The sequence below is a fragment of the Aethalodelphis obliquidens genome, unplaced genomic scaffold (assembly GCF_003676395.1).
Source record: "Aethalodelphis obliquidens isolate GAN/ISIS:26980383/991018 unplaced genomic scaffold, ASM367639v1 scaffold10, whole genome shotgun sequence".
Lineage (NCBI taxonomy): Eukaryota > Metazoa > Chordata > Mammalia > Artiodactyla > Delphinidae > Aethalodelphis > Aethalodelphis obliquidens.
In genome coordinates this window covers 10369195-10392162 of record NW_020837954.1, presented here as the reverse complement: position 1 = coordinate 10392162, position 22968 = coordinate 10369195, and the positions used below count along the sequence as shown (strand labels likewise).

General features: G+C 43.1%; 1 protein-coding gene across 1 annotated transcript in view; it reads right to left on the bottom strand.

Moving 5' to 3' along the window:
* NPAS3 (neuronal PAS domain protein 3) overlaps positions 1-22968 on the bottom strand; it is a 609463-nt gene that overhangs the window by 10848 nt on the left and 575647 nt on the right. Inside the window, exons 7-8 of the mRNA XM_027111729.1 lie at positions 18917-19110; positions 14554-14660 (exon numbers count right to left, since the gene is read on the bottom strand). Coding sequence (XP_026967530.1) covers positions 14554-14660; positions 18917-19110 — 301 coding nt within the window. The remainder of the gene's footprint in view (positions 1-14553; positions 14661-18916; positions 19111-22968) is intronic.

Genomic DNA, 22968 nt, shown 5'->3' with positions numbered 1-22968 from the left:
GATGCTTTCCTCCTCTGTCTTTGATCATTTCACCTCAGTGTGAGCAGTATCAACCCGTGTCCTTATGTATCGGTTCCTTTTGATCTTGTCGAACAGAATTTATGGTAAGAACTAAATCTACATGGGTCAGTCAGGGGAGATTCTGGTGAGAAATCTGCTGAACGTTGGAACAAAATACATTCCCTCACCAAGTCAGACAGAAACACCGGCCTAAGCGAAGCACAGGTTTGACTTGGCTAGAGCCAAACAGAGTGACAGCTCTACGCAGACTCTGAAATATGGCCCCAAATGAAGGAACAAGTAAAAACAATCAGTAATGTGAAACGGTGCCATTAAATATCCACGGAAAGAGAGCTTTAAAATGCAGATGTTAAAAATGATACTTTAACCAAAATCTTGCCAAGTTGAAATGGATTTGATTTGTATCTGGGCACGCTTGAGCTAGTAAAAGGGGGAAGAGTGCAGTAAATCAGCCCCTGAAATAAAGTGCTACGGATGGGAAGGGTTTAAAAGGATGCCGGAAACGTGCACAACCCGCTGTTATCGCTTGGATACGAATTGCAGACTCCACACCCCCCAACAGCGCGCCAGCTGGCCGGCCACTAGAGGGCAGTGTGCACTCGTCCACGCTGCCCACTTTTGGCACGTCCTTGTCTCCGTCTGCTAAAATGAAAAACCTCTAACTGCTGTAATAAATTTGGCTAAATTAGCTGCTAAATGGTTATCTCAAGTAATATGTATTTGCATTAATCATCTTGCTCTAAACCAGAACAAGCCAGAGTCCTAAAGACGTAGTAAATTCATATTGTCCATTTAATTATGGCTAATAAGTGCTTCATATACAATAGTTTCATGAAGTACATTTTGATTTTTTTGGGGGGGGGGTTGGATGGGTAAAGGGAAGTCACTTTGGAAAAGGGCTGTGTTTAAGGCTGTGGAAGCTCTTCCCATCATCATGTCGGAGCCACTCTTCCTAGCTCTGAAAGTGGTCAAAAATCAAACCTCCATATATTTTATCCATAAACATATAAACTTCAACGCTTTTCTCCCATTCTCTCTCTTTTTTTGTCTCACAATAGACGACATGGATGGTTGTAAAATGTAATACTTATGTCTTAACAGTTGCTTGAGAAAGCCTTGCTTTGATGAGTGCTTCAAAGAGCGGCGAGTTCTATTCAGAAACTATTCTACAGTTCAGGGTATTTTCAAAACCCGGAACTGTCACCTTCTCTTAGTGGTGAGGCTCCACAGGTAGGACTGTACTCTGCTTTTGTAGGCGATTGTAAGTTCTGCCATTCGGCATGCATGGCTTCCCCGGCTCCAAAACTGTGTAGTGAAGCTGAAAGCAGTAAAATACTGACTCTGCCATACAGCACTTCTGTCAAACCATTGTTGCATGCAACAAGATGTGCTTTTATTCAAATCCTCTCAACCTGGTTAACTATTAATAGAGGAAGGATGGGTTATGAAATTCTGCCCACTGTTTTCACAGAAATACTTAGAGCATCCCAATCAGTGGTTGGTGTATAATGCTACCTGCTGTGTATCTGGAATAAGGGATAATTTCAAATGGTTCTAGTATTTTTAATAAAGGCAAAGAGACTAAGAAGCCGCTTTTATAGAGTCACGTGAAGAAAACACTGAGATGGTAGGCTAGACCAGCCCAGCCTGGCTGGGGATTTTCGACTGGAATTTGACCCAAAGCAGGCAAAATTTAAAAAAAAAAAAAAAAAAAAAAAAGACCCCGCAATACAGTGCGTAGCAAGGGGCAAAGTGAGACAGAAACTACAAAGTCAAATTAGAGTTTGCAGAATCAGCAGAAAGATCACCACGCCCTCTCCTTCCTAATAATACTTTCTCTTACTTACAAACAAAGAAACAGAGAAACAAACAAAATCTCCTTTCTGGAATGCACCTTTTTGGATTAAGGCAGCACGACTCTGGGTCTGATTAGGTGCATCTGTGTTTCCTGAGAAGATAAATACAAAGTTATTAGGACCCATGATTCCACGAATATTATTTATCACCCAGGCCAAGGGCCATCTAGCAAAGAGAGGAGACCTCAGTGAGAGAGAGGCAGGCCAGGCAAGTTTACGTGATGAAGTGGTGGTGAAAGAGCTGCGGAGAAAAGGACCCCTGAGGGGTTCCCTGGGGAGTCAGGAGCTACTTTGAGTGCCTTCACTTACCGTGGTCCACACCACAGAGCAGATCCAGGGGCCCATCACCCTCAGCTCAAGAAGACAAGTTTAACCTAATCCGTTAATTTGCCCTGGGCCAGCCTGACAAACAGAATTCTGACAAGGTAGACATTCCAGCATGGTCTTGGATCATGACTGTTTCCTGAGGATCAGTGTTTTCTGAATGACACCCCCATGTATCCGTGGGAATCTAGATAACTCAAGATAAGGCACTGAGTTAGCTCCTATTATAGCATGAAATGTTGACTAAAAGATCACCCCAGTTGCGTCTGTTTTTCGGGAGGACCCATAAAAGTGGTCACAATGGAATTTTGCTTCTTTTAAAATGAACACGGAATAATTTTTGCTTGGGGCTCTAGAATATAAATTTATGATTTGTGGATGAAGCTTCCTGCTTTAAAAAAAAAAAAAAAATCATACTGGCAAATCAGTTGGATCGTTCCAGCTGTGCCAGAGGCAGGATCTGACAGCTTTTCCTGAGCTCATGTGGTCCTAATCAGCTCAGGAAGAAAAGCCACTTTGGTGCCAGTTTGAAAGAGATTTTTAGTTTGTAATAAATTAGACAACTTGAAAAACACAAAAACTTTTTTGATACTCTCTAATCCAGGGCTGCTGTTTTTATTTTGGGGTTTTTAGCTTTAAATAATGGAGAGAAATGAGAGAATGTCTGTGTTAGTCTATTTCACAAAATCCCTTTTGTGGAGAAAACCAGAAATAGCATGATGTAAGTTACTTGGTATGGAAGTCCTTAAAAACCAGTTAATTGTCCCTTGAAAAGAGATAGATCCTCATCAAACCAATGAGCCCAGGACATTCATAACAGTGTGCTCAAACTATAAAGAGAGGAAACCGAGAGAGAGAGGAAATATCTATGAGGATCTTATTTTTAGTCTTACACTGTGATACGGTCTGAGTACTTCTAACACATAACCTGGCATCTTCTCTTTGGCTTATCCCAAAGTTTACTTTTTGCTGTCCAAACCTTTTGGTAGAGCAGCCTACGTGTGCCCACTGAATTCAATGGTCACATCATAACATTTCTAGAAAGATGTCTTTAAGACTGTGCAATAGGGATTAGTTTTTATTTAAGGGTCTCAAAACACTGAAATGGCCTTTTCTTAGGTTTTAGAGGGTAAACGTGAAGACACAGCGAGGCTGACTGTGTTTCTCCCAGATGCCCTTTCAGTGTTGGATGGTCTCGGGTATAACCGTGGATGCCTCTGCTACTGCACGACAACTTGCTCCTTTGCGCCCTGAAGTCCAGGATGTAGCCAATTGCTTGGCTGTAATTGCTCAGCTCTGAGGAAAACCAAGAAGTTGTCATCAGTACTGCTCCACCTTCCAAGCTACAGGTGCCTTTGAGTTACAGACTGTGCTCTTCAGAGGACAGAAATGACCCTGCATTTGGGAGAAGAAACTACTAGAGACAAGGAGAGACTTACGTCTTGCTGGGGAACCATTCTAGCCCTGCTCATTTGACCATTTTTGTCTCTAAGTGTCAAAATACCACCCACCCCTAATTGTGAAGGGAGTGGCAAATGCAGTTCAATCCAAAGAAAAACGCTTATGTGTTAGAACACGTGACCTTTTACATCACATACACACTTTGCCCCACAAAGACTGGATGCTCAGATTGATTGACTATCTTTTTAAAAAGTCACCTGGCCTCTTGGTTTGAGCTTAGTGGCAGGCATACAAGAAATGTACTCCTTATAGAGAAAAACTAGCCCCCCCCCCCCCCAAATCTGATGAGCTCTTGCTGGAGTGCACATCTATGGCTCTGCACGCAGTGACCAACAGAGGGATTTCAGTGTTCCTTAGGAAAACTTTGTCCACAGAGATAGACTGATGATTGAAAGGACATAAAGGAAGCCTGTGTCTGTGGCAGGAACATAACTCTGTTAGTAACTCAAAACAAATCAGTCCAAGTTTGCCTTCAGAAATATGGAGGAAAAAAGAGAACATGGTCTCTTCCTGTTGGGCTGTTCCACAAAATCAAAGCCAAAGATTCTAAATAGTGAGTTACTTGTGTCTTCAAAAGAAGGAAGCAGTCTAATTCAGTCTGAAGAGGAGATGAAGAAGACATCTCAAAAGCGGTCTTTTAGCAAAGTGTCTCACAAAAGGACATTTTAGAGGTTTGCATATGCATTAAAAAGCTGTAATACTTGGTGTATTCAGGTAAGTATAGAATAAATAGGAAATGGTGAGATCATCGGAGATTTTCACACTTGACATTCACACAGCTGAACAAAGAGCTTCATTATCGTCACGGCAATATGAGGGTGCATCTGCTGCTCAGCTCACCCCCCCTTGAGCTACCTTCATCAATGGCTGCAGAGAATGGGGAGTGGGGGGTTTTCTGCTAGATACTCAAAAATTAATTTTGAATTCACTAATGTGGAGAGCGTGGAAGTTAGGGGGTGTGTGCTCGAATCACACTTTCTACTTAATACCACCGTTGGGTGCTTGGCTGTAGCTACCGGTTTTTCTTTCTACATTCACAAAACTGGCAGATGAAACATGAAAAAGAATACTGACTCTTTAATCTCTGCTTCTCCACCTAAGGCCCAAGGCAGGCTGACAGGGAACTTCATTCTGGAAACAGGACTTTTTTTTTTTTTTTTTCTTTTTTAAATTCTGGATTACTTTTTCTTCTGCTTTTGAAAACTGTGGGCTATAGGGAATGAACCTGACATAGACTTAAAACAAGAACAGGTTTCTTTATCTAAAAAGTTATAGTCCTTGATGCTTACAGAGGTCATTTTCAAAACCCACAAGAGAGACAGCGTTAGAGCCAGGAACTGTGCATTTAGCGCTTTATTTACTTACAATAGAGACAGTTTTTCATTTAGAACTGCTCATAGGATCAAGCCAGGCTTTGATGCCGTGCAGACTTTCCTATAGATTTTGCAATTAGTGAGCTAGATGTCTTAAATAGCAGGCATCCACAGATTGGTTTTTGGTTTTTTTGTAAATTTACGTGCTGAGCAATATTTGATCAAATTGAATGATATTTGATACTTTAATGTGAGTTACGAGCTTAAGGACAGAAGACCCGTGGATGGTCTGTGAATGACTATGCATCATCTATGGATTTTCCCCCTAATATCCTAATGACAGGCCCTGCTTGAATTGCTATCTGTGTGATTTATAACCTCAGAAGAGGTTTTTTCCTATATCACCGCCGCCGACTGACAGATTTTTATTAACTGTTAATACTGAATCCTGTAGAAAACTTTTCATGGATTGAGAACATATCAATTTGTTAAGTTTAAAAAATAAATTCCCCTTTCCTTGATGATAACGTGCTGAGTTGGAGACCAAGGCTTTTGAACATTGAGGGGATCACGTTCTAGGACCGGAAGAGTCAAAGTAATTGTTGGCACGAGTGGCATCCGAGATCTCAGATTTTTTTTAAGCTGTTTTCAGTCCAGTCAGGGAGTTTCAGTACTGTTTATTCCTGACCTGAAATAGTTAAGAACAGAGTATTTTTTAGCCTCCAAACCTTCTTTTTTGTTGGGGGTTTTGTTATATAAAGGGACACAGTGAACTCTTGCGCATGGAATTAAGATTTATGACTAGGAAATCAGGGAAATGGTGGATTTATCCACTCATTCAATAAATAATTGTTTTGAATGTGCCTCTCTGTGCCGGGCACTGGGGGATAACAAAGTTAGCAAAATCTGTCACTGGCCTGAACTCCTGTCTGAGTCTGAACTGGTCCCAGAAATTCTGTCTCCCTTCCCGGGGATTGGTTTAGGTTTGGAATATGATGAAACACTGCACAACGAGACTCAGGGGGGAAGTCTCTCTACTGTGGGAGACTGTTGAAAATGTTTTCTTCCTTCTGAAAATAAGGATTTACTTGTCTTTGAACGGGAGTCAGATGCTTATCAGTCATTTTTACTAGTAAGTTTATCATGGTGATGATTTATGGAAAGTGGCGTGGAGGCCTATGAAAGCACAGCAGGTCCAACCTGGCCTGGGTAAATCCTTCACCTTCCTTTAAAAATGAAGAGAGGGCTTCCCTGGTGGCGCAGTGGTTGAGAGTCCGCCTGCCGATGCAGGGGACGCGGGTTCGTGCCCCGGTCCGGGAAGATCCCACATGCCGCGGAGTGGCTGGGCCCGTGAGCCATGGCCGCTGAGCCTGCGCGTCCGGAGCCTGTGCTCCGCTACGGGAGAGGCCACAATAGTGAGAGGCCCGCGTACAGCCAAAAAAAATAATGAAGAGAAATGGAGTACTGGGGAGGTTAAGCTGGGATGGAGGGAGACCTAAAAAAAGGTAAAAAGATGAGGTGAATCTTTTAAAATTTTTATTGGAGTATAATTGCTTTACGATGCTGTGCTAGCTTCTGCTGTAGAGTGAAGTGAATCGCCGTACGCATACCTATATCCCCTCCCTCTCGGGTCTCCCTCCCACCCCCTGCCCACCCGTCCCACCCATCTAGGTCGTCACAGAGCACCGAGCTGAGCTTCCTGTGCTTTATAGCAGGTTTCCACTAGCTATCTGTTTTACGCATGGTGGTATATATATGTCAATCCTAATCTCCCAATTCATCCCACCCTCCCCTTCCCCCTTACAGGCAGGTTTATTTTATGTCTCTGGCAGACTCTGTGTTTCTGGATGCAGTCGTGTCATTAAGCCTACTAAATATCTTGAGCAAGAACTATCTAAGTGGTGAGGCACAGGTATACAAAAACTAGTGTTCCGTAAAATCGGGACTATTTAAAGGAGCCCAGACAAACGGCATGTGTTCAGCTGTTCTGTGGATCGTCAGAAATCCTGGTACTTTGTTGTGAAAACATTACAGATTCTCCCAGGTAGCGGTCACCGTCGAGTGTCCTCTGAACAGGTATTCCGCCACTTCTTCCTGGGTAATAGAACTCCCATTTGGGGCTTTATGTGTGGTGGTCTTCGCCCAAGTCTCAGGAGGGATAAATGTTTGTTTAAACCAGCCACAGTCATTCCCTCCAGCGTGTGGCTGAGGCTGGGACATTTGATGAAATGCTGGACAATGAGACTTTCCTGGAGGGCCTGTGAGAATATTTTCTTTTCTTTCAAAAAATGAACACAAAGTAGCAACTGACCCTTTCCTGACTTTGGACATTGTCCTGTGAGGAACTGATCATTGGCTGTGCTACAGCTGTCTTTTGATCATGAAGAGAAAGTGAAGACGATTACAGAGGAAGTTGAAGTCATTTTTACTTGGGTTTTCTGTTACTTGTAATCAGGTGGGTTCTGGCTAATGTGTCTCCCCCCAAATTTGAGGAGGCCAGAGAGGGGGTGGGAATTCTTCAAGAGCTTCAAATAACCTGCTCTTTAGTTAACCCTATATTAATGGAAAAATGCTGTATGCTAAACACATACACAAATTAAATCCTATGCTGCTCATTTGTGTTTAAAAAAAAGTTTGAGGGCTTTTTTTTTTTTTTGAGATATGCAGGGTGTCATTAAATCAACATTTTAAAGAAAGTGTTTTTTAGAAAAACGATGTCATCTTGTTCTTCATTTTGTATAAAGTACAAGAAGTACTGGAATTGATTTTATTTAGGTTAATTGATTTCTGTGAAAATGGATGATTTAGAAGTACTGTTTCGTTTTCTTGATCATGCTTTATGAGAGCAATGGGTTAGTTACTCTCAAGTATCAGGTGTTTCTGTTATGAAAATAAAAGCAGCTACTAACTGAAATAGTAATAAGGAAAAGCCCAAGAATCCATGTTAGAATTGCATTAGAATATATCAGTCAAGGGCTTCCCTGGTGGCGCAGTGGTTGAGAGTCCGCCTGCTGATGCAGTGGACACGGGTTCGTGCCCCGGTCCGGGAAGATCCGACATGCCGCGCAGCGGCTGGGCCCGTGAGCCATGGCTGCTGAGCCTGCGCGTCCGGAGCCTGTTGCTCTGGAACGGGAGAGGCCACAACAGTGAGAGGCCCGCGTTCCCCAAAAAAAACACAAAACCGAAAAAAAAGAATATATCAGTCAAATCAAAGATCTGGCTTTCTCTCTGAGTAGAGAGAAAAGATCACGTGCTACGTTTTGCGTCTTTTCGTGTGCTCTTCAAAGCTTGGGATGCCCTCAACACCTACCCGACGCCTACCCCCATCATATCTCCTGCCATCATCTTCTTTCAATGTCCAGGGAAAACGTGCCTCCTGGAACTTCTTATCCTTCCTTGGTGGCCCCCACCTCTGGGGCTTCTTTGTTTTGTTTACACATCGTGATAGTCCTCATTTTATGCCACCTTTTCAAAACTGGCTGTTTTCATGTTGTCCTCTCTACCAGTATGCAAGCTGCTTGAAGGTAGAGACCATGACTTAGTTATTTTTAAAATTTATTTATTTATTTATTTTTTTGCGGTACGCGGGCCTCTCACTGTTGTGGCCTCTCCCGTTGCGGAGCACAGGCTCCGGAAGCGCAGGCTCAGCGGCCATGGCTCACGGGCCCAGCCGCTCCACGGCATGTGGGATCTTCCCGGACCGGGGCACGAACCCGTGTCCCCTGCATCGGCAGGCGGACTCTCAACCACTGCACCACCAGGGAAGCCCGACTTAGTTATATTTTAAACTTTATAGCAATACTGCGAAGCTTGTATGTAGTAAGTACTCACAAATGTTAGTTGACCTTGAACAGGGAAAATATGACTGTTCCTAGTCACACGTGCAGCCAAGTACATGGAAAAATATTAACCTGGGGAAAAACTAAAGACCTCCTTCTGCTTACAAGTTGACTACTACTGCTTAATATTAACTTTCTCCACTGCAATTTAAAACTTTACATCTTTGTAAAGAAGTCGATCTCTTTACCAAGTAATCACACTCGTTTCATTGAACACTGATTGAGATGCCCTCAGAGCCACTTGACTATTCATATTTTACTACTATTACTAAAATTCATTCAATTGGAGGGGGGTAAATGAAGTCCTTAAGATCGTTAGTCGATCTGTATTTACTTTTACTCCGTGTAAAATAAGGCCTTCTAAATACCAGTGTAGTCAGGGCTTCTCAAACTTTTACATGAGTGCGAGTCTGCTAGGGATCTTGTTAATTGCAGATTTGGATTCAGTAAACCTGAGGGTTGGCCTGAAATTCTGCATTTCTAGTATGTAGTGGAGCAGGGATACTCAGCTGGTAGGTAGGTCCTTGCTGGTCTCTGTTCTCTGTGTTTGCCTGACCTTGGACTTAAAAAGCTAAAATCAGCACTTGCTGAAAAAGAAAAAAAGATGTAAAGTAATAATACTAACTCACTCCTGGGAACTTTCTTTCAGTCCAGTGGTTAGGACTCCGAGCTTCCACTGCAGAGGACACGGGTTCGATCCCTGGTCTGGGAACTAAGATCCTGCATGCCGCATGGCACAGCCAAAACCAAAACCAAAACCGAAAAATACCTAATTCACTCCTGCATGAAAACCTGACTTTATTTTGTCTCCATTTGACAGTCTTTTTAGTTAGTGGACAGGCACATGATGTAGGCTGACTTGGCTTCTGAAAAAAAGTCAGACACGGCAGCTATTAAATGCATCTCCTTTCATGTGAATTTTCATAATCATATGGAAGAAGAGGAAAAACTCATTTGCTCTGGGGGGAAAATGTCCAGCCAATGATCAGGTGGCAGCTCAATCCCTGAAGACCCAGCGCTGGAGAAAGCTAAGATCAGGAAATAGAAAACGTCCCCTGTGCCATCTGCATTTGGTCCAGCCATCAAACTTCACACCTTCCCTTCTACCTTCACTCGCTGCTTCTTTTACTGCATGCGATGGCTGCATACCCGAATCAACAATTACATTCCCCCTTTGTTTTTGTGGCAGATGACAAATGCATGGAGGACATCTTGTGTTTCCTAGGCAGGCAGGGCACTTACTTTGATTGATGCTCGGTTGTGGAAAAAAATGAGCAGGGAAGGAATTACAATGGAGGGCCTGCAAACTGGAAGGGGATATACTAATTAGTCCTGCATTAAGCAGTCGGCTTGCATTTGGTGATGAGACGCCTTCAGGAGGGAAGTGTAGGGGTTATTGGTGCAAAACAGCGTGGAATGCATTATGCCAGGTAGTAGTGGATTCATTTTGTTAGGATGTATAGAATTTTGTAATTAAGAGAGAAACAGGCTACTGTATTCTTTTTTAACAGCTCCCCAATATATTGGGTAGGCCGTGGTTTTTAACTCTAATGATCTCATAGACAAGCTGAAAAGTCCTCCTCTCTTTCTGAAATAAATCTTCCAGAGTTTCCTCATCCTGGATCCAGTTCTAGGAAGGGGAAACTGCCACCACTTCTATGCTTGCTGGCTCTTTCTTTCTAAAGCTCCACTGCTCCAGAGCCCGAGCCTTGACCCTTGCTGCTGGGACACAATGTAATAAAGAGAAAGGAAGTTTTCCCTCAGGCCACTCTTTCCAGGTTTTAGAGAGTCGTTGCTGATGTGACCTGGGAAGAACCCTAAGGATATCTCAAGGCAAATTCAGCATCTTCCATAGACAGGGGCGAAAGCAAAATGCAAAGCGTGTTCCTCTGGTTAGCATGTGTGGTTTGCCCTTCTATTTTCTGGGCTATAGGCAGAGGCAAAGCAGTACATGGTGAGGCGTTCTCATAATTCAAGAGTGACACACATGCTCTAGGTAACGGGAGTGTGTGACTCCAGGGAGATGTGACTGGTCATCTTGAGGTCAGTACATCCTGAGCAATGGAGAACTGGAGGGTGATAGGAAAAGGTGCTCAAATAATTGCTAATATGGGTGATTTAAAATTCAAACCTTGAAATGTTGATTTGCTCAATTTGGCCTGAAGAATCAACGAAATTGGGTTCAGTGACTCCAGTGAGGTGGCTTAGAGAAAAAAAAAAAAAAATCACACAGGTCTTTGGTCACAGTATGATAGAAGAGGACCTAAACTCCCTTGAGATCCCAGTGTAATTTCACTAACCCACCATGTTGGTATAGATAATGATTCCTAGTGATTCTTTGTGTTGAAACCCAGTGAACTCTCAGGCGTCTCCTGTTAACCTAGTGGGCGAGTAAATGGTCCAAAGTTTTTGGTTCAATTTCTCAGAGTTGTCAAATCCTGGTGCAGCTGAGATCCCCTTTTACTTTTCTTATTCTAGAAACAAGTTCATCTATGGATTTACAGATGCCTAGGCTAGCAAAATAGATCTGAGTGATAAAGATAGCATTGTGAGTTAGCAGAGGCTGTCGAGTCTTTTTATTTCTTTAAGTTTTATCCATAAACTGGAGCATAAGACACATCTCAAAATATCAGAAATACGATCAGATGACTACAGCCTGCCTTTCATGGACAGAATCAGGAATTGTGCCAATAGCTCGAGGAAGAAAAGCTAAATAGTTAATGTGGTTTATTTTTTAACCATCCCTTTGTTTTAGAATTCTATCTTATTCTTGAGCTGATTCCATGTCACCATGACCTTCTCCTGCCAAGAAGGCACAGTTAAGGCATCCTTCAGTAATAGCCTAGGGCTTTGGACAAGCAAGATGCTTTTTTTTTCAGTGTTTACACAACCAAGACTTATTACATGCTCTGTCATTTTGTTACTGGGCTGGCTTTGGTCTGAGAATTAGGTAAACATCAGACATTCCATCACATAACTTTAGACTCAATCTTACTTTATAATGATGTTAATGTTTACTATACAAAGAAAGATGCATTTGTATATTTTAGCATTTTATTTCAGTCACAGAATGCAAAACCTGACATTGGCATCAGTTTGATGTGTGTGTGTGTGTGTGTGTGTATGATTGAAGATATTAAGCACTACAAGAATGCTGAAATTTCAATCTGATTAGGATCAAAATTCTTCAGGATCAAAACACTCCTTTTCCTCCCCCTACAGTTTTACTAATTGTGTGCTACTTGACATTGTGGAGTTATTCCACAGCGTAATAGCTAACTATGTGAAGTATATTTTACTGTGCTGAATTATCAGCTCATTCTATTTGTTTTTCATGTGTTTAAGGTTATTAAAAGAACTTAAAATTAGAAGTCATGTGTATGAGTTGAAAGACTGAACTCAATCATTGTTAGCAGATGAAATCGTAAAGCAATAGCCAGCATGTCAATATCAAGTAGTGAAAAAAAAAATCCCAGAATTTGAAAGCATACCTTCCCTGTTCATTAGTTGGCAAGATACCAGAAAAATTAGGATACTAGCACAATAGTGAATGGCGGACGTAGTTGTCTATTTTCAGCACTCTCAAATTACTCCAGGTACTGAAAACGAGATAAAAGTAGATTGGAAAGAATGGCATCAACTGTATTTGTTGGAGACCTTGCTTTATGGGAAGAAATGAACTGCCCGGGCTCACTGTTCCCGAGGAATTGTATTTCTTCAAGCTGTAAATCAAATCCCAGAGAGATAGCATGACGTTTTCCAAATAATAACAGAGGATGACAAAGTTCCTTTTTGTCAGCATCAGGTTTCTGAATTTAGACCTCGATTAAGATTCCAGAATGAAAAAGCACCCCCCGCCCCCCACACACATGGTCTACGACTGTGTCTTACAAACAATATATTCATTTTCAAAGTCTGGATCTCTGGCATATCCACATCCCAAAATATATTCGTAGCTTCCTCCAAACATCCTGATTTTTCTCCATTTTCTCTAAATTCCCAGCTACAAAGAACCTGATGTGTTTTTCAGGAAACAGCATCATTTCTTCCCCCAATTAATTGAAGAGCCATCTGCTTCTGTGATACCCGACATCCATTCGTTCTTAGCAACGCTGGGGGGCCATACCAAGGCATGCACTCTGGGTTGGGAGTAGAATCTGCCAGAGCAGCCTCACAGGCAGGCTTTTTTTTCCAGAGACACAGTATATACAGAATTTGACACTGACCTTGCTCCCTTGTCAGTGTTGCTAATGCAGGGTTCAAAACACAGTACAAGGGACTTCTCTGGTGGCGCAGTGGTTAAGAATCCACCTGCCAATGTAGGGGATATGGGTTCGATCCCTGATCTGGGAAGATCCCGCGTGCCGCGGAGCAACTAAGCCCGTGCACCACAAGCACTGAGCCCGGCCGCCACAACTACCAAAGCCCGCGTGCCTAGAGCCCGTGCTCTGCAACAAGAGAAGCCACTGCTCACCGCAACTAGAGAGAGCCCACAAGCAGCAATGAAGACCCAGCACGCCATAAATAAACAAACAAATAAAAAACACAGTACAAGATGCTCACAGTTTGAGACTTCGGCTAGCTTCATGTCTCTCCATTACGCTTCTGAAGATCTGAGTTTGAAATGATTAAACAACTGCAAAGGGCGGGAAAGATCTGAAACAGCTCTCCTCAACCGTGGCCAGAAAGGGAAGAAGAAGTTAATACAGAGGCCACCTGGCTGGTTTTACTACATAAAAGCTTCTGCTTCAAGCTGTGCCATCTCCTTTGTGTCCCCTTGCATGTATTTAAAAGTGGAGCTCAGAACCGGCTTTAGAACCTTCTAGGACTACAGATGGCAGGGCCCTCATTTTCTAGGAAGAGTCTACCGAATGGTCATAAAAAGAATCTCTTGTTGGAATAGGGCAGCCCTTTCCTAAGAGGTCCACCAGACCAGTGCCTCTTGCCTGATGGGATTGTCAGAACGCTTGCACACATAGTGAAAACAGCCCTGCTGAGTTTGATGAGGGAAGAGTGCCTGCGGACGCTGGTGTGTGAGTTACTGCTTGGACCCAGTCGGAACACTGCTGGTCCTGCTTTGCTTAGATGCCACAAATGGTGCCTCGGAGGTGAGCCTGCTGTCCAGGAGCTGGGAACCAGACTCAAAGAGCTGAGATGAGTTTCTCCCTTCCAAGAGTCGGGAGATGGAGGTACCTGCCCCTCTAAATAACCCTTTCTGGAAATACAGTGAAAAGTCAGCACCTTTGAGAGCTGCCGTATCCACATGAGGCACTCTGCCCCTGTCCCCGGGCTCCCCCCTCATCCCAGTTTTGCTGCTAGTCAAGTAGGAATTTTTATGCGGCTCTGGCCTAGTTGAACTTGTCTTCTCCCATGTCTGTTTTGAAACTGAGACCACAGATTTCACGGTGGAATTTGCTCTCTAGAAAATGAAAGGGTCAAAAAGGCACTTAAGACAAAGATTCCCCCATCACTTCGTGGGAGAGAGAGCACAAGAGACCACGAAATCCCGGGTGAGCGCCTGCAGATCCAGCAATTTCTCTGGGCCCTGAGGTCCAGCTTTCAATCTAATCCCAACAAAAGTTGGAGCGATTTATGTCTCACTTTTTCTCACTGCGCGCTGACAGGCATCTCAAATGTACAGGAGATGTGAAGGGAGAAATTGGCATGGAAACCAAAAGGGCATCTGAGACTGTTGACTCCGGCTGGGATCAGCTGTCCCCGTGCATAGGAGGTACTTACAGTCCAGGTGACTGTGCCTGATGCCCTCGACGTCTTCAGCGTGGATGAAGTGGTAGCATCTTTTCCCTACAATGTCTACAGGAGTCAGATCCATATAATCACTAATCCTACAAAGAGAAGAACACAGGCTGGAAATCAGAAGGGAGGGGAAATAGAGAAACTGTTAAATGACTTAGAAACAAATATACTGACAATTTTCATTATACCAGGGTACCTGTGAGGACTTGGCACTGAGGGAAAACCTTTTTTAGATAAAATTATTTCCTTTAACATATGAACAGTCTTTTTCTAAAGTAGGAACTGTGCTAGATCAAGCAATTGTGTTGAAATAATTAGATAGGTTTTTCTTTTCTTTTTTTAGTATCAGCATACACATTGAGACAACATAATTCTATGAAATTATTGAGAATCAGGAACAATACGAGATCCTCATTAGAGGCCAAGATAATTCAAGGTTACATAATAAAATAAAAACATGTTATGTTTATACCAAATGATTAGAGACACCTTTCATTTAAACAGATTGGTCTTCTATTGGGTATTTCCATGAAAAAGGGCTTTGGCTGCTTCTTGGCACAAAGTCCAAATTGGCATTTCAAGGGATATAATTTAAATGCTGAGACATACAGATGCCTGGGGGTATTATCTTTTCTCGTCTGAGTCATTTGGGAGCTCAGCTTTCACTCCGGCCCCTTTTAACTGGGACTTTGTGGTGGATTCCACACCGGAAACTTTTAAACCATCCTGGCAGCTCTGCCAGCCTTGTGCTCGACCGTACGTGTGTGTGTGAGCTTCTGTCACTGTCCAGCCGGCAATGTCCTCAGGCAGGAGCACAGAAAAAGAACAAAAACTGGAAAGAAAACGTTGGGGGAATCTGCCTGGTTTACACGAACACGCCAAAAGGCGGCTTCTCTTCCTCCCTGTCCAGGTTCAGATTCATTTTGGTCCATCCTGAAGAGAATTTATCTTTTGTTTAATTGATTCCCTTTACTGCCCCTGTTCTTTTCATGGTTTCTGACTTATCAAATATGAAGTGAACCTTTAGCTACGGCACCTTTAAGAAACCCATGAGATTGCTGCTGGGGAGTGAAATCTGATCCCTAAAGACAAGGAAATAAGAAACCAAACCAGACCAAAATGATACGGAAAGGAATGAAAATACACTACCCAGTGAGTGAATTGCTCAGCATCTAGCAATTTAAATCATATTTTGGGCCAAACTAGAATTCTTGGAGTGTTTCCTCAGGATTCCATGGTTTTCTGGTACCAAACAGATTAGTTGGTGTTTTCCTAAAACCATTAAATGCTTTCCAAGCACAGTTTATACCCCCTTTCTGCAAACGAGGGAATCAGGATGTCATTAAAGGCCTTCGTGGGTGTTTCTGGAATTTGCCCGCTCCTCTGAAAGCATCAGACGTGGGCTTTGCCCAAGGCTGTCCTAGGGATCTGCAGAGTCAAGGAGCGGACTCTATTTTCTAGTTAGCAGATCCCTAATTCAACTATAAACCCTGGGAAAAAGGCACTCCATTCTTTTAGGGAAGACAGTTCTTTATTTTTTATTTGATTGAAATCCTTCAAAACAGTGGAAGTACTTTTGTACTCTCAGAGCCTGTTACCATGGTGCATGTGACCAGCTCAGTGTTCAAAGACCTCTTAATATATGTGTAGAACGCTCTAGACCAGTCTGATGACCTGTATCAGGATCAGAAGCCTGATGGCATCTTGTACGCCGAGCCTCAGTTTCCTTATCTGTAAAACAACTTCAGAGGCTGGTGAGGGGATTAATGAATGAAATGACATGAATGTAGCACAGTGCTTGACACACAGGTGTGCTTTCCCTCAGATTCAATATGCAATTGCCTTTAACGGGGATCCTTTTTAATAATGACTGTCATCTTCAGTGGAGGAATAATGCTGTATTGTACTGGCTAATAAGGGGTTGTGGAAAAAACATTTTTTAATGGGAAGAAAAAAGCATAAAGTGGGTCACAGAAAGTGATCTCAATTACTAGAGTGGCACCATAAGGCACTCAAGTCCATGGAGTGCATCAAAAGAATTAATCAACCTGTGATAACAGGAATGAGAATTAGATGATGGCTTGGGGACAGGACAGTCACTGGGAGTTCCGTAAATAAGATGAGGCTTCGTCTTTTTTTGCGGGGATTGGTGGTTGTGAATGTAAATCGAGGGAGCCGACGTGTGTTTCCAAAGACGCAAAGCCATACTCCGTCCCCGGGCTGTCTACCTGCCTCCCTGGGTGTCCAACATTCTAACTTTTAAATCAGAGAAGAGACCGCTTTGTGGGCTGTGGTTGTGTTCTTTCATGGCTGCGTGTGTATGAAAGTTCCACCTCAGCGGTTATTCCGATTCGTTGCCATTTAGCCTGACTTCTGAAGAAAAATTAGAGACAAGGAATGCGGGGGGATCCCACAGGAGGCATGGTTGTTGAATATGGCAGATTGGGGTTCAAATCTTGGCCTCAGTCAAGGCACTTGACCTTTCTCTCTAAGCTGAAACTGCGTGGGGGCAATGGACACAGGGGCAACACCGACCTCACAAAACCGTCCTCAAGCTTCAGTGACATAGTGCATCTAACGCACTTCGCATATGGCTGAGGGTGTAGCAGGTGTTCAATAAATGTTATCTCTCTTTATTATTCCTGGCCAACTCTAGCTACTCATTCTGGCAAACTCATCTTTCCTGATTCTCTGTGGCCGTGGCAGAATACCTTAGACACGGCCAAGTATACAGTCGTGATGAGAAAATTTTAATAAATACCCCCAAAACTTGGAAAATAGATTGAGTTACTCATTAAATAATAGTGACAGGTTCATGATATCTTCTACCCCCCTGAACACTAAAAAGCTCAGGGCGGGTACTCTTTTCCCATGGTGAATTCTTTCCTCTGAATCAAAGCTTGACCGGAAAGGGGAGGCAAATCTAACTTGATCTCAACATCTTTAGCGCTTCCTAATGGACTGAATGCAGGCGCTGTCTGTCTTCCTCTTGGCTGGGCCCTGAAGAGGTCAATTTCCTAAGCCACTTGACCATTCCTCTCTTTTGTCCCCCCCCCCCCCCCGCCCCGAAGGCAATCACAGGACTCAGCAAACATGTGCTGCCTTCATGCCTGACGATAATCTGAGCCACAAAAGTGTCCCCACAAATTAATTCGGTAATTCTCCCCGTGGCACCAGGGTGGACGGCGTCGCCAAGCTTCCTTCCCACAGCCGACGCGTGTTCACCTCCCCTCCCCCCCCCCCCCCCCCACCCCCCCACCCCGCGATTCTCTCTTCTTCAATTCAGTCTGATGATGGGCTGGTGACTTCTGGGTGAAAGGTCTGAAGGGGCACTGTCCCATTTCCTTGTCCCTTGCTTTGTGCTCAATGGAAAAGTGAACTTTTTAACCAGAGGCTAAAAAGTCCTTTTAGAAGAGCTCAGTCTGCCAAGTCATACGTATGATGAGTCATCTTTCTTTAATTTATCACAGTGAAATCCTCAGGATTACAAAGCGTCATTGAATAGGTTTACAAATTTCTTTTTTGTCTTTTTTCCTCTGGGGGCCTCAAATTCTCATTTGTCCTCTGCATGTTTTGTGGACTGAATGTTTGTGTACCCCCTAAATTCGTATAGTGAAATTCTTACCCTCCATGTGATGGTATTTGGAGGTGGGGCCTTCGGGAGGTAATTAGGTTTAGATGAGGTCAGAAGGATGGAGCCCCCCATGATGGGATTAGTGTCCTTATAGGAAGAGGAAGATCAGAGCTTGCTCTCCCCTCTATGAGGACACAGCAAGAAGGCAGCCCTCTGCAAGCCAGGAAGAGCATGCCCCCTCAGGAACCTCAGCAGCCTGTACCTTGATCTTGGACTTGCCAGCCTCCAGAACTGTGAGAAATAAATGTCTGTTGTTTGAGCTACTAGTCTATGGTAATTTGTCCCAGCAGCCTGAGCTGACTAGGACAAGGTGCTCAGTGCCTCTGTGAACACTGCCTGTCATGAGGCTGGGTCCTTGAGGAAGTGGGTCTGGCTGAGACATCAGTAGATACCTCTTACTGCATCTTTTTGCCAAGAATGTCTCCGCCCACCTCTCTGCCTGGGTTCTCGGCCAAAATGGGTCTTAGTTATAGCATCTGGATGCCTGGGAATCCTAATTCCATTCCATTGTTGTCCCTAATGCAAATCAGGGCAGCGATGTAAATTTCAAATAAAAAGCATGGTTGGTGTCAGTGCAAGCAGCCATTAAAAGGAAGATCAGGATTTATGATGAGCCTCGTTGGGAGAGTAAAATCCTTTGGACTGCTGAAAACACCGGCCCTTACCGATGCGCAACATACAACAGGGCAAATGAAAACAAAAACGAAGTACCTATTTTCACAGTAAATGATATTGAGGTCCATATTTACTCGAGTGACGAACATATGGCAGTCAATTCTGACTTCATTGATCGTAGGGGGAGGCAAGGCATGAGCCACCACCACGAGCCCCATGATTTGGCTGGGGACGGTCCTCCCGTGGGACAGCGACACCCTTAGTCGTAGCCGGCCCGTTATGTGAATCACCTGTAATAGAACATTAAGTACAGGACATAGTCAAATTTACATCTGGGCTGTAACAGTACTTCTTTTGAGAAATGCAAAATTGCATCTGGAATAACCAATGTTAGCTTGTATCTCGTGTAATCATAAGGGCTGTCAAAGTGCCCTCAATGTCCTCAAGGCAAGAAACAAAAGAGAAATAATATTATACTCTCAGCATTTCTCAAGGCAGCGTTATTACTATGCTATTGCTATTTTTCAGGACTTTTTTTTTTTTCACATTTAGAGGAAGTTCATAACCAGATAAAAGGACAAGAAAGTTGAGCCCTGAGCTGCAAAAAGAAACGTTTGCATTATCAGCCCTTATTAATGGATGATGTCTGTCTCTCTCCAAATCTGTACTGAGTGGGATTCCATGGACATCTCCTTTCAGAAGTGTGGCTCAGAGCTTTCCTTCATTTGCAAAAAATGCCAGACTCCAATGATTAAAAAACTCAGTGACAGTGAAATGAATGTGTCCTTCTGAGCATAGAGATCCCACGTTAGGCAGTGCTAAGTTACCTGTACATGTAACGTCATGCTTTCTCGCAGCGCCGTCTGGGACTGAAGGTTAGAGGACCTTGGAGTATGATTTGTTCCCTAAGCTCATACACCACAGTAGGGTCAGGAAGCCTTGCACCATTTTGGTGGCGACTCAGACGTACTTGCTCAGAAACGGGAGGGACAACGTTGGGCTGTGATTTTTGGTTTCTTAGCCAAAGTATACCATGGGTAGTCCAGGCCACCCTGAACCAAAGGAAATTGGTTCATCATCCTCACATATGTTAAATAATATTATTTTTATAAAGCCATCTTTGGAAAAAGTTCCTTTGTTTGTAAACTGAACATAGGAGAAGAGTCATAGTGTCAGTTTCCTTAAACGATGTTTCGGGAAAATGAAAGCATAAAAGGATGGAAAAAATAAGGATTTGGGTGGCATGCTTCCGGATGATAGAAGGCAGGTGTGTATATGTGTGGGGGGTTGGAGACTGTGCGTGTGTGCGTGTGTGTGTGTGTGTGTGTGTACTCTAGCTGTGTCCCAGGAGCCCTGTGACAGTGTGGCAGACCTTCCCAAACCCAGTTGTAGAGGTTCTCGCTGCCATTCCCGGTACCTTGGAGCTCAGTTTCGTAGCTGGCTGACTTTCTGTGTTTGGTTGGCCTCTCCAAATGCACCCCTGCGCGCCAAATCATTTTTTGAAATTCTTCTTTTCCCTCCTTGCCAGAAGGAACCAAAGTGGGAAGTGGGTCTCTGGCCTCCCAGGAGCAAGAAGAACTAGCATCTGCTCTCCTTCCTAGGGGCTTGACTGGTAATTCCTTTTTCACTGTGTTTTTGTTTCCTTTAAGTTACTCAGTTTTCCAAAAGCGAGCCACACTGCTGTCAGTCAGGCAGCAGGATCAAAGCTTACGGAGCCGCCCTTTGGAGTCCTGGCTGTTCTAAATGATATCTCTTCCCTGTCCCCTTTCACGTTTGAGCCCAGAGCTGTGGATCTGGAAACACCAACGAGGAGGATTATTTAGGTTATTTCAGGAGCAGTTTTTTGACTACCCGCATTGAAGTAGACTAAAATCATACTTAACGCACCTTTGCTTTAAGCTTTGGTCAGACGAGCTACTTTATGAATATTTGAAAATGTTCCTAGAGGCAGGGATGCTAAAACATCATCACAGACACACGTTTTTGCACGACCTCATTAACTAATAAAGAAATAGCTAAACGAAATGGGATTAGCTTCACAGGAGGGGTGTTAACAGTCCCTGGTCCTCCTCCCAGGTAGGCTCACATAGATGCTCATTTATCATTATCTGTCTTCTTTTCTCAGGAACACTCAGCTTCTTGGAAAAACACAGAACTATAAATGCTCAGGAAAACTCACACCCAGAAATGATACGTTAAATAAATCCCCATTTGGTATTCTCTTCCAAAGCAATCTGAAGGCATCTGGGCTAGCAAACATTTCTGGGAAGGCACACAGGCTGCTGGGGGAGCTGTGTGCATTCAGATCTACCCCGCCTCTGATCTCCTCCAGCTTTGCCTGTGGCCATCGAGGTGTTGAAGGGGGTCAAAAGTTGGGTTGAGTAGATTTGCCATTTCCTGATTTTGTTCTCCTGGACTCAGCCTCTCTGCATCTCAATTTTCTTTTCTGTGCAATGGGGATAATGACTATTCTGCAATTACGTTATGAAAATCAAAGGAGGTAATGGTGGTGAACACTTTCCAAATTGTAAAGAAGTCTACAAATTTCATTATAATTCTGATTGCCTGTAAAACCGTCAACTGAATAATATGGGTAAGGACCGATTATTCGTTTAATCTTGACCAAAGGCCAAATAAATTATTATTACTTTAAAGGATCATGACATTTCATATTTGGGAGAAAAATTGGGAGGGTCTATTTTAGGCCATTCTCCTTTTCATTTTTTTGGGTGAGGAGAGAGGCTTTGGAACATTCATTCCCTAACCAGAGTCATCGGGCTTGGAAATGGCAAAAAAGAGCCTAGAATCTTGGTTTCTAGGTCGTGTTTGAGCATCATTTCCACTTTGTTATGCTTGTATACATTTTATGTGCGTATTCATATTGAACAAAACATTAGAAGTTTATACCGGATGCCAATTTACTGTGTTAAATAAACTGTATATGAACCTTGGAAATTATTTCACTTATAGCCAGAAGCCCAGGTTATTTGAAAAGTCTTTGAGAAATTGTACAAACTAAGAAGGAAAAAACCAAAGAAAATTACCAATACAATAACTTAACAGTTGTCAAGAAATGTCAAAGAACAATCAGAGGGTGTGTTTGTCTGTATGTATGTACATCTGGGGGTGAGGGAGGATGGTGCTGAAGAGAAGAAAAGGGATATCTGTTAGGCCCTGTAATTAACTTTGGGGTTTAAATTAAGGTATTTTCCCAAATCTATTTCACAATGCCAACAGTTTTTTTTTTTCCATTGTGAGAAGTTATGTTCAGATTTTAGAAACATGGCCGAGAGCAGGTATCCAAACACACAGATAGTTGATTTTTTCACTTTGTATTTGCTTTGAAGGCCTGAGGTGTTGAGGAAAGAGTATTATCAGAAGAGCTGGGCACTGGCACTAGCTCTGGTACTGTGTAGCCATGCAACTATGATGCTCAGAAAATTGAAATGACTTGCTTACTTTCCAGGTCAGCATATTAGGGATTAAAAACCTAGTACAGAGACAATAAGTACTCTGTAAAGGTGTCTTTTGTTTTCTTAATAGGGTCCTTAAAGGGCATTTTATTGGTTTTTTAGTTTCTGAAACATATTATGTGCAAGGGACCTTGATAGGTGCCAGGGAGAAAACAAAGGTGGATCAAATGCAAACCTGTCCTCAAAGGGTTTACAGACTACATAGTGGGAGGAAACATAAACAATTACTTGTAATATCATAATATTGGGAGGGAACACAGTGTCTGATCAAGAAAGTGGTTCTCCATCCTGGTTATGTGACAGAATCTCCTATGAAGTTTTGTTTGTGTAAACATGGATTCCCAGGCTGTATAGTCCAGAGATTGTAATTTGGTAGCACTGGGCTGGGGCCCAACGTTTGTTTGTTTTTTAGAGCTTCAAAGGTGATATCTACTAGGAGAATGTCTGGCTAATGGATTTGGAGTTCTACTAGCGGTTCCCAACCTTGCTACACGCTGGAATCACCCAGGGTGTCTTTAAAAGTCCCCATGTCCAAGCTGCGCCCAACACCGGTTAAATATGGACTTCCAGAATATAGGGCTGCTGAGAGGATTAAGTGAAAACATATAGAAAGGTATATGCCTAGGTATATGCCTGATACACAGTATATGCTCAACAAATACTATTTTCATTAAG